This window comes from Solanum pennellii, chromosome 5, assembly GCF_001406875.1.
Source record: "Solanum pennellii chromosome 5, SPENNV200".
NCBI lineage: Eukaryota > Viridiplantae > Streptophyta > Magnoliopsida > Solanales > Solanaceae > Solanum > Solanum pennellii.
Genome location: NC_028641.1, coordinates 61,638,730 through 61,650,489, shown reverse-complemented (window position 1 = coordinate 61,650,489; position 11,760 = coordinate 61,638,730). Strand labels below are relative to the sequence as shown.

The 11,760-nt window shown below is 35.8% G+C and overlaps 1 protein-coding gene across 1 annotated transcript; it reads right to left on the bottom strand.

Annotated features, from left to right (window-relative positions):
- Positions 1 to 8,776: 8,776 nt before the first annotated feature.
- On the bottom strand, positions 8,777 to 9,296 carry LOC107019620. Its single transcript, XM_015220041.1, has 2 exons — positions 9,202 to 9,296; positions 8,777 to 9,098 (listed from the first exon to the last, which is right to left on the bottom strand). Exons 1-2 carry the CDS (start codon positions 9,294 to 9,296, stop codon positions 8,777 to 8,779), a joined length of 417 nt encoding a protein of 138 aa, XP_015075527.1.
- Between the last annotated feature and the right edge of the window lie 2,464 nt (positions 9,297 to 11,760).

Below are 11,760 nucleotides of genomic sequence, written 5' to 3'. Positions count from 1 at the left end.
AGTTCTTGAGTGTTTGATCTAGATTATGACTTTGACCTAAGTCTCTTATCTTAAGTTATGAAGTAGTCGTGGATTGTGATGTAGTGGGTCAAATGTATTTGTTATCATGATATTGTTATTGCTGCGGGGTGATATTATACCCTTATTGGGTTGAATTAAGGTTTGACGGTATGACATTGATGATTGATTATGAAGGATACTTGGTAAGTCTTGTTATCCCAATTATTTACTTCAATTATGGTAAATTGTGATTATGTGATGATATTGCATTGAAGTATACTTTGTATTAAGACTAATATGGTTGTTATAATGTTAAATTAAAATGTCTTGACTGTGGTTTGATAGGTGTTGGCTAAGATGTAAATATTATAAGATTGGTGATACTTACTGGTGTGCCTGATTATGATCATACTATGTAAATCTTCTAACCTCACTTATATGAATTGTAATGAAACGATTATACTCATGCAATTATTATTGAGGTATGATGATGATTATTATACAAGGGATATACCCTATGACCTACATTAAGTTATGAATATTAATAAAGACATTTCAAAAGGGACTCTATCTTTGCACCGAGTAAAGTAGTGTGAGGAGTGTCATTCTCACATAGGGAAGGTAGGATTACTAATGTATTCTTGATATTGAAGACCACATTGCATGTAGCATAAAGAGGGTATCAACTATATCTACTAGTTGTTGAACTATGTAGCCCCCATAGGAATACTAGCTAGTGGATCCACGTAGTTGCTCTGTTCATGTTTTGGTACTACCTTGGCAAGTAGTCCGCCTCCCTTCAGTGTATGTTCCATGCCAGCGGATTCCACTTTAGCACATCTGGTCTATGTCGGATAAGGAAAGATGTTCCTAAAAGGTAAAATGAACTAAAGGGATGACCTAAGGTTCATCTTAGTCTAGGAAGGGTTATGGGACTCTACCTAAAATTGCACTTGTTAGCCTTGAAGGAAATCTTAGATTGATGTTCTTACATATGAAAATGCTTATAAGTTTTAATGTTATGTGTATGATGATCTTGCACATTGATGATACTACATGATGATTGGTTTCACTTATGAACATGTGTAGGTCTCTATTGCTAAAGTTTGATGATATGTACTCTCAATAATATACTATATGAAGTTGGACAATGGTTAAAAGTCTTGTTGAGTTGACAAGCTTTGCTTAGTCATTGCACTTGTTCACTTCATCACGGTTAATGTGTAATTGTCTTGGTTTAGTTATGTTGTAATGAACTCTTATTCATGCTTGTTGCTATTATAACATGATGATAGAATTACTTTGAATGTGTTCAATAATGTGATATGAATGTTGTCTTGACTAGGCTTAGTAATGTTGGTCTTGTGATGTACATGCTCTTGATTTAACGAATATATCTTATTGATTGGTATGATCTTCTTGAATGTGCGTAAGACTTTTTAAAGTAAAATGCATACTTTAACGAAATGTCATATTTAGCATGATTCATGACATGTGTACATATGGTCATAAACTTAGTAGAAGTGGTGTACTAACCCCATTTTCTACCTTTTCCCCAACATTTTAGGTTCCGGTCTTTGAAGGGCTTCGAGGCGACTTTGAGTAAAGACATGAAATTCTCATTAATCCTTGTTGGGTAGGTCCTCACTCTCCAAGGGCAATGCCAATATGAAGCTTATAAAGTTGTTCTAGTTTAAGACTAGCCTCTTAACATAAATCATTACATTCATAGGTTAAATTAAGTGGAAAATTTAAAACATTTCATTACTTCTGTTTGGAGGTTAATACACCTCTACATACACATAGTATATATATATATATATATCGAGTATACATAGGCACTTCGTATAGGAAGATTAATTACTCTTCTACTTTTATTGCACATAGATAAATAGAATACCACATAACATAGTCATAATAGTCGTCTCATCTCATAACCATCTAATAAGAGTATATATAATTGGGCCTAGCCCATAAATCCATGAAACAAGACCATATATAGGCCATACAATGTTTAATATCCAAATGAAAAAGAAACAAACATATGGATCTTAATACTAAAACAACTCCATCGGCTAGATTGTGGCATCACCCTCGAAAACAGAGGACCTATCCTACTTTGATAAATATGATATCAAAGGCTTCTTCAGTCATCTCCAAAAGCTCTTGCACGACCGGAACATAAAATGTTAGGGAAAAGGAAGAAATGATGTTAGTACACAACATGTACTAAGTATAAGATCATACGCACACATATCATTAAAACATGCTAATACGGACATTTCATTAAGTATGTAATATTCTTTGAAAACCTTTATGAACGTTCATAAATACCATACCAAATCAACAAGTCATAGTCATTAAGTCATAGGCATGTACATCACAAGACCAATAACGTCAAAACTATTCAAGTCAACATGCATATCATGTAATTGAATACATAGTAATTTAACTCTATCATCAACTCATAAATAACAACAAGCATGAATAAGAGTTCATTATAACATAATCAAAGCAAGAAAAGTACCTAAAACCCTTATCAAGTCAACAAGCGTAGTGACCAAGCAAAGCCCCATAACCTTACTGAATCAAGTAAACCAACAAGAATCATAACTAACATCCTACTTCATATAGCATATGATTCAAGAGTACGTATCAGCATACTTTAACAATGTAGACAAACACATATTCATAAGTGAAACCAATCCACATGCAATATCAAAAATGTACAAGTTCATCATATAAATATCATGTACCATTATGAGCATATTCATACATGGTAACAACCTCCTAAAGTTCACTTCAAGGAAAACTAGTGCAAGGCTAGGTAGAGTCCCATACCTCTACCTAACCTAAGTCTGCCTCTCAAGTCACCTTAGTTAGTTTGTACTTCATCACTACATTTTAGTTTAGGGAACACATGCCTTAACCAACATAGACCACAAGAGTTAACTATGGAATCAGATGTATTAAAACCTTACACCAAAGGAAGGTGGTCTATCGGCCAAAGTAAAACCAAATATAAATGTAGCTTTCTAGGTGGATCCACTAGCTAGTCTTCCAATAGGCGCAACATAGTTCAAGAACTAAGAGATAGGTATGTTCCTTGTGCATACAAGTTTGAAATTGGGACCTCCTCTCATGGGAATGCAAATGGATGAGTATCCTTCATAAGGGAGTCAACACCTCATGTGGAATTATTGGGTGAATCTTTCTCTATGGAAAGTCAACACCTCCGTATGTCAAGTTCACTCGGTGCTAAGCTAAGTCCCTTTTTGAAATGTCTTTAATGACTTTATTGATCATCATAGATTAATGTAGGTCATAGGTCTTAACCCTTATATAAACAACATATCATGATCATAGATTAATAAGAATTGCATGAAAATTTTCCTTTCATTACAATTCACATTGGCGAGGTTAGGAATTTACATATAACTTCCATTGTTAAATTATTCACCATCCTTATAACATATAAACATTATCCAACACCTCACAACAATAGTAAATATATTTTAATTAAACATCATACTAGTCCTATAAATCCTAATACAAGGCATACTCAAATACAACATACATAATCTCAATTTAAACCTAATTGAAGTAAAGAACAGGGATTACAAGACTTACCAAGTCTCCTTCATAATTCATCATCAAGGTCTTACCATCAACCCTTAATTCAAAAAAATTAAGGTATAACATCAGCATAATTCAATGATCAACATTATAACAAGGCTAGAATCACTACATCACAATTCAATACTAGTTCATAGCTTAAGACAAGATACTGAGGTCAAGCTCACAACATAATTCATAACCTAGATCACTTCTAAAGAACTAGCATAAAAGGACTATAAATCACCCTAATTCATTCATGATTCGTATAAAAACATCATCAAGTACTAATTCAACCAATAAAAGAAGTCAATTTAACCAATATAACATAATTAATATAATGATCATAACCAATGCTTAAGGGGTAAAAGTCATCTTCTACAAACTAGATCAAACCATCAAGATATATCATTATTATAATATAATACATGTCAGTATATTAATAATATCCAAAATAAATCATTAAAAATCAATTAATAACATAAATTTCCAGATTGGATGAAACCTACTTGAAAAACCCAACTTTTGAAATAAATTTGATGGAACCCTTTTTGGAAAGAGGTCTCAAAGGTGAAAGAAATCACATACCTTACTAATTAATGAAGATTGATTGTGAAACTTGACTCTTTGCATACCATAAACCATTCCTAGCTTGGTTTTCATTGGATTTCATGACTAGAGAGAGAAAGAAGCGAGAAGGAAGAGAGTTTGGCTTTGTGAGTTATGATAGCTTAGATTCGTTTAATGGGGTTGGGGTCTCTATATGGGGTGTTAATTAACATAATTAGACTCCCCTTAACCCCCAACTAACGACCTATCCCGTGAATTTATTAATTCAAATTAACTTAAAACGTGCAGAAAATCAGGCCCTCACTGATGAGACCTCAACCAACGGTCCGTTTGGGAGTCAACGACCCATACCCCCTTACGTGTTGCACTTTGTCGATGAGTTCAGAGAGTGGTCCAAATGGACGATTAGGCAAAATGTTTAAGTGTTGGTAGGCGGATGGCATGAACACCCCCTCCATCCACACTGACTCCTTCATAAGTGATCACTGCCATTGACTCCCTTCGTAAGTGAACACTACGCAAGAAGTGTTGACCCCAAAATGCAAGGGTCCTCCTCAAGGGCCCTATGTTCATCCTTGGGGGGTAGTACCAGTTCTTTTTGACCATAAATAAACTTAAATATGTGTTATACACCCTTCCACTGATTTTAATCATTTTATGACTTCTTAGATCTTGTCAAATAGGCTAAGGCACGCTAGTACCCTTTTAACTAGTTTTCGGACGTCACAGACGTTATTGGAAATTTTTGTTTCTAGACTTCCTAAATGACTTATATTAATTTAAATGGACCTTAAAATAGTGTCTAAACCTTATGCAACTTATGTTAGGATCTAGAACACGTCTTGGATTTTCGAAGTGTTACATTATCCGCCCCCCTAGAAACATTCATCCCCGAATGACACTAAAAATCTTTTGAAGGAAGCAATAGAATCAAGACTAGAAGCCCAACCAATAACAATACATAACACTATCAATCATTTCATTTACACAAGGGAATTCGAAAAGATTCAATTACCACACATAAGGCTCAACATCAAAATATGAGGAATATCATTCTCACAAAAACAAGAGCTCAACAAAGCGTTTATGAGTCAATTATGACAAAGTTCAACTTAACAACATGCTACATACCATTTCATAAAAACTCACAATGTCAAAATGCACAACATAACTCGAACATGAAAAATTGCAAATTATTAGCATACTTCACTGTAATTCACTATAACAACATCCAATGAGGCACATTTTGCAAAACTTCACCAAAAATAAACAACATCAATTCTAGTCATTATTTTTATTATTAGAAGAAGTAGCTAACCTTAATTATCATATAGATAAGGGTAATGGGACTTCATGTCGGCCTCGGCCTCCCAAGTTGTACCCTCAACTACGTTATTTTTCCAGAACACCTTTACAGAAGCCACCTCTTTATTCCTTAACCTCTTTACTTGAATATCAAGGATTTGAACCGAAACCTCCTCATCAGAGAGGTTATCCTTCCACCAAGACCTTCAATAGGAAGAATACACTTGGGATCGCCGATACACTTCCTAAGCATGGAAACATGAAAATATGGATAAACTCAAGTCATTCCAATAGGCAACCTTAAATCATAGGAAACCTTACAGACCTTTTGAAAGATTTCATAGGGACCCACATAAGGAGGACTCAACTTTCCTTTCTTGCTGAATCTACCATCCCTTTAATGGGAAAAATTTTCAAATACACTTTATCACCTATTTCAAACTCTAAATCCATTCACCTATGATCGGCATAAGTGTTTTGCCGACTGTAGGAGGTTTGCAACCGCTTTTTATGATATGAATCTTCTCCAAAGTCTTATTAATCAAATTGGGACGAAGAAGCGAAGGCTTACCCACTTTAAACCATCCAATAGGAGATCTACACATCCTACAATACATGTCTCCATAAGGAGCCATTGATATGGATTAATGAAAACTATTATTAAAATCAAACTGTACCATAGGCAAATGGTTATCCCAATTTCCCTATAAATCAATAATACAAGCTCTAAGCATATCCTCAAGGGTTTAAATAGTACGTTGTGCTTGACCATCCATTTAGGGATGAAAAGCGGTGCTTAGCTTCACCTTTGTACCCAACCTTTCATGGAATGACCTCCAAAACCTAGATGTGAATTGTGCACCCTTATCCTATATTATGGACAGAGCAATAAAATGGTGACACAGCATCTTATCTAAGAAGATCCTTGCATAATCTTCCGCTGAATAAGTAGACTTGATGGGAATGAAATGAACGGACTTGTTCAACCTTTCCACAATCACCCATATAGAGTCATATTGCTTTTGTGTCCGAGCACAACCTACCATAAAATCCAAAACGTCTTCCCACTTCAAAGTAGGAACTTGGATTTCTTGAAGTAAACCATCCGTGTTTTTATGATCGGCTTTCACTCGTTGACAATTTGGACACATAGCAACAAATTCTACTATGTCCTTTTTCGAACATTCAAACCAAAACACTTCCCTATATTCATGGTACATCTCTGTCGAATAGAGATGAATGCAGTAACGGGAACAATGATCTTCCTCAAGAATACGGTACCTCAAATCATCTACATTTGGAACACACAACCTTTCTTGATACCTCAAGACACCATACTTCCCTAAGGATAATGACTCATTTATCTTGCCAAGAACCGTTTCCTTCAACTACATCAATGATTTATCCAGGTGTTGTTTCGACTTCACCTCAAACACCAATGATGACTCGTAGTTATGATGAACCATAAAATTACCATTCGGAGAATCTTCCAACCTCATACCCAATCTAGGCAACCTATGAACTTTTTTTACTAGAACTTTCTTGGCATCATCTATATGAAAAACACTACTTATGGAAAACCAATTTAGAGAATTCGTAACCATATTGGCCTTGCTGGGATTATATAGAACACTCATATCGTAATCTTTCAACAATTCCAACCACTTTCTTTGTCGGAGATACTATTTCTAATGAGTAAATACATATTGGATAATCTTATGGTCGGTATACACAATAACATGGAAATCATACAAGTAATGACTCCAAATTTTGAAGAAAAATACTCAAGATCAATGGTTGGATAGTTTCACTCATGCACCTTTAGTTGTCTAGAAGCATAGGCTACCAACGAATCCCTTTGTACCCTCCGGTAAAGCAAACACCGTAGTGGAAGTAAGACTATATTTCAAGATTTGGAAGCTTCTCTCACATGAATCCAACAAATCAAATTTCATACTCTTTTGGGTCAAGGTAGTCAAGGAAGATGCAATGGACACAAAACCATCCAGAAACCTCCGATAATAACCTGCTAGACCCAAGAAACTCATAATGTCAGTTGGAGTTAATGGTCTAGGTCAATTTTACACCGCCTTGGTTTTGTTGGATCAACCTCAAATCCCTCACTGGAGATGATATTACCAAGAAACACCAGAGACCTCAAACAAAAACTCACACTTCCTATACTTGGAAAATAATTGATTCTCCTTAAGAACTTATAACACCACAATCAATTGGTTCATGTGATCACACTTATTTTTTTTGATATACAAAGATGTCGTCAATGAAGAAAATGAAAAATGATCTAGGTAACTATGAAATACCCTATTCATGAGATCCATAAACGCTGCCTGGGCATTATTGAGACCAAAGGACATTATTAAGAACTCATAGTGACCATATCTAGTCCGAAATGCCATCTTTGGTATATCCTCACCTCTCACTCGAAGTTTGTGTTAACCCGACCTCAAGTCAATCATACAAAAGTATATTGCCCCTTGGAGTTGATAAACAAGTCGTCAATCCGTGGTACAGGATACTTGTTCTTCATAGTGACTTTATTGAGTTGGCGGTAATCAATGCACATTATAAGGGACCCGTCCTTCTTATTCACAAACAATATCGCAGCACCCCATGGAGAAATATTACGTCGAATGAAACCATTTTCTAGTAAATCCTTGAGTTGAGACTTCAAATCCTTAAATTCAGTCGTAGCCATCCAATAAGAGGAGGAATTAAGGTGGGATTTGTCTAACATGTCGATACCTAAATCAATTTATCATTCGGGAGGAATTCCGGGAAGGTCATTAGGAAAGACCTCCAAAAATTCTCTCACTACGGGGACCGAATTAGTAGGAGGAATTTCGGAGTCTAAATCTTGGACTCTTACAATATGGTATAAACACCCTTTAGAGATCATTTTACAAGCTTTGAAACAAGAGATGATACGACCTCGAGGAATAGAATCCCCCTCTCCCTTCAATTCCAAAACGGGCTCATTTGGAAAGTTAAACTTCACCACCCTCGTTCTACAATCTATTGAGGCAAAGCAAGCATGCAATCAATTCATACCAATATGACATAAAAATCAAACATATCAAGTTGTACTAGTTCAACATCAGTAACTCTATTTCACAATATTATAGGAAAATTTGTATACAACCTGTTTGCAGAAATCGACTCACCCACCAGGGTAGACAACATAAAAGTTCATTTAGAATGTCTGGTAAGATATCAAATTTATTAGCTATCAAGGGAGTAACAAAACATAACGTAGCGCCCGGATCAACTAAAGCATATACATCAATGGAAAAGACATACCGTTCATTACGTCGGAAAAAGTCTCTTTCTCACCCCTAGAGCAAAGAGCATAGAAGTCATTCTTCTTCGGAGCATCTTTTGAACCACTTGCTTTAGTTTGACCACTACCCTTCTCCTGCACCTTAATATTAGGGCAATCCCTAACCTTGTGGCCACTCTTGCCACACCTAAAGCAATTTTTTGTTCCAACTAGACATTCACCAAGATGACCTTTTCCACACTTGGCACAAGTAGGCTTCTTGTTCGTTGAACGAGTATCCTTTCCCTTATTAGGCTTAGGGTTAGACATCCTATCATCAAGAGACATAGGGATAATGGAAGGAACTTGATTAGTACCCTCTTCTTGAACGTAGGCTTGTATTGAATCTCAAGCCTACTCTTTTAATAACCAACTTCAAAAGATCTTGACCTTTTGGCATCTCTACTGTTCTCTTAGCCCTTGCCTCTTCCACATGTTGAGAATAAACCATGAGATGAGAAATGGCCATATTTTCATATAGCATAGACGAATTTTACTCTTCTTGAAAGTTATCAGACACTCCTGTAACAAAGTGGGTCATATATCCCTCGGGTTGGAAACCAATGAAGGAGCATATTTTTTACAATTTAGTGAACTTCAAAAAGTATTCAAGAACACTCCTACCTCCTTGGTGATGGTTGATGAACTATACCACCTTGGATTACCTCATCTCCCTAGGTAAGAACCTATTGAGAAATGCCTTCTTGAACACTTCCCAAGTAACCTGTTCATCCCTTAACGACCTATTTCAAGCTATTGGACAAACTAAGTTTGGGCCAGATCATTGTGTTAGTAAGTGGCTAACTCAGCCTTCTCACTAGTAGACAACCCCATAGCACAGAGGATCTTGTATATTTAATCAATGAACTAGTAGGGTTCTTCTTCTACCTTGGACCCATAGAAAGTAGAAGGATTCATCCTAGGTAAATCCCTTAGATGAGAGGCTATGGTAGCAACTTGTTGGTTTGCTCGGGGTACAACCTCCCGACTAGCTTGGGCCATCATGGATTGTGATTGAGTAGTTGCGGATTGTTCGTAGGTAGTAATGGCTTAGGCCATCTGGAAAAAGAGCAGCCCTTATATCATCATCCGTTAAAGGAGAAGGATTGACGCGAGCTTGGTAATCATTCACATCTTCCTCAAGAGGAGGAACTTGATCACCTTGGGGAGGAAATCCCGCATTGGCAATATCTTCTTCAAGTCTTCGTGCCGCATTCCTTCGAGTAATCATTGCCTATAATAACAACAAGAGCATTAGATGCAAAAGCACATAGAGTTAACCTTCCAACAACACGATACTGTACTTCCAAGAAAGTGACAGTTTCCTAAGCATCTCATTGATTCCTATTCATAAGTGTTGCCCGCTTCACAATTATGAATACAAACCTATATATACGTGGTTGACAGACACATTGACTCAAACATATTTAACCTTATGCTATGATACCAAACTTGTCACATCCGCGAATTCCCCCTACACATGATTGGTGTCATCATCCCATTAGGGTACTAAGACTAGCATCATAGCTAAATTCTTTAGATTAACAGATCAAATTTAATTAAAAAATATAAAACTATGTGTTACCTCTAATTGGAGGTTTACATAGATCTCCACATACACATATTATATATCTATTGAGTATAGAAAGACTATTTGTATTGGAAGATTACTTAGTCTTCTACATTTATTTGACATAGATATATAGAATACAACATAACATAGTCATAATAGTCGTCTCATCTCATAACCATCCCATAAGAGTATATCAAATTGTGTCTAGACCATTAATCGATGAAAGAAGACCACATATAGGCCATACAACATTTAATATCCAAATGAAAAGGAAAGAAACATAAGATTGTTAATACTAAAACAACTCCATTAGCTAGATAGTTGCATCGCCCACATAAAGTGAGGACCAACCCTACTTTGATGAATAAGAGATCCAAGTCTTCTTCAAGTCGTCTCGACAAGTTGTTCAATGACCGAAACCTTAAATGTTGGGGAAAAGGAAGAAATGGGTTAGTACACCACTTATACTAAGAATGAGACCATATGCACACATATCATAAAAATATGCTGAATGGGACATTTCATTAGGTATTCAATTTACTTTGAAAACCTTTATGCACATTCAACAAGATCATACCAAATCAATAAGATATAGTCATTAAGTCATAGGCATGTACATGACAAGAACAACAACATAAAAACTAGTCAAGTCAACATGCATATACGTAACTGAATACATAGTAAAGTAACTCTATCATCAAGTCATAAATAACAACAAACATGAATTAGAGTTCATTATAACATAATCAAAGCAAGAAAATTACCCAAAACCCCTATAAAGTCAATAAATGCAAAGACCAAGCAAAACCCCATAACCTTACTTAATCAAGTAAAACAACTAGAATCATAAATAAAATCCTACTTCACATAGCATAGCATTAAGAGTACATATTATCATACTTTAAAAATGTAGACCAACACATATTCATAAGTGACACAAATCCACATATAGTATCAACAATGTGCAAGTTCATCAGATACATATCATGTACCATTATGAGCATATTAATACATAGAAACAACCTACTAAAGTTCCCTTAAAGGAACAGTAGTGCAAGGCATAGGTAGAGTCCGATACCCCTACCTAAGCTAGGTAACCTCTCAATTCACATTAGTTAGTTAGTACTTCATTACTTCATTTAGTTTAGGGAACAATTGCTTTAACCGACATAGACCACAAGAGCTATGTGTGGAATCCGGTGTTGTAAAACCTTACACTGAAGGAAGGACGTCTAACAGCCAAAGTAAAACCAAACATAAACATAGCTTTCTAAATAGATCCACTAGCTAGTCTTCCTATAGGGGCCAACATAGTTCAAGAACATGGAGACACATACCACTTGGAAATTGGGTTTTGTCT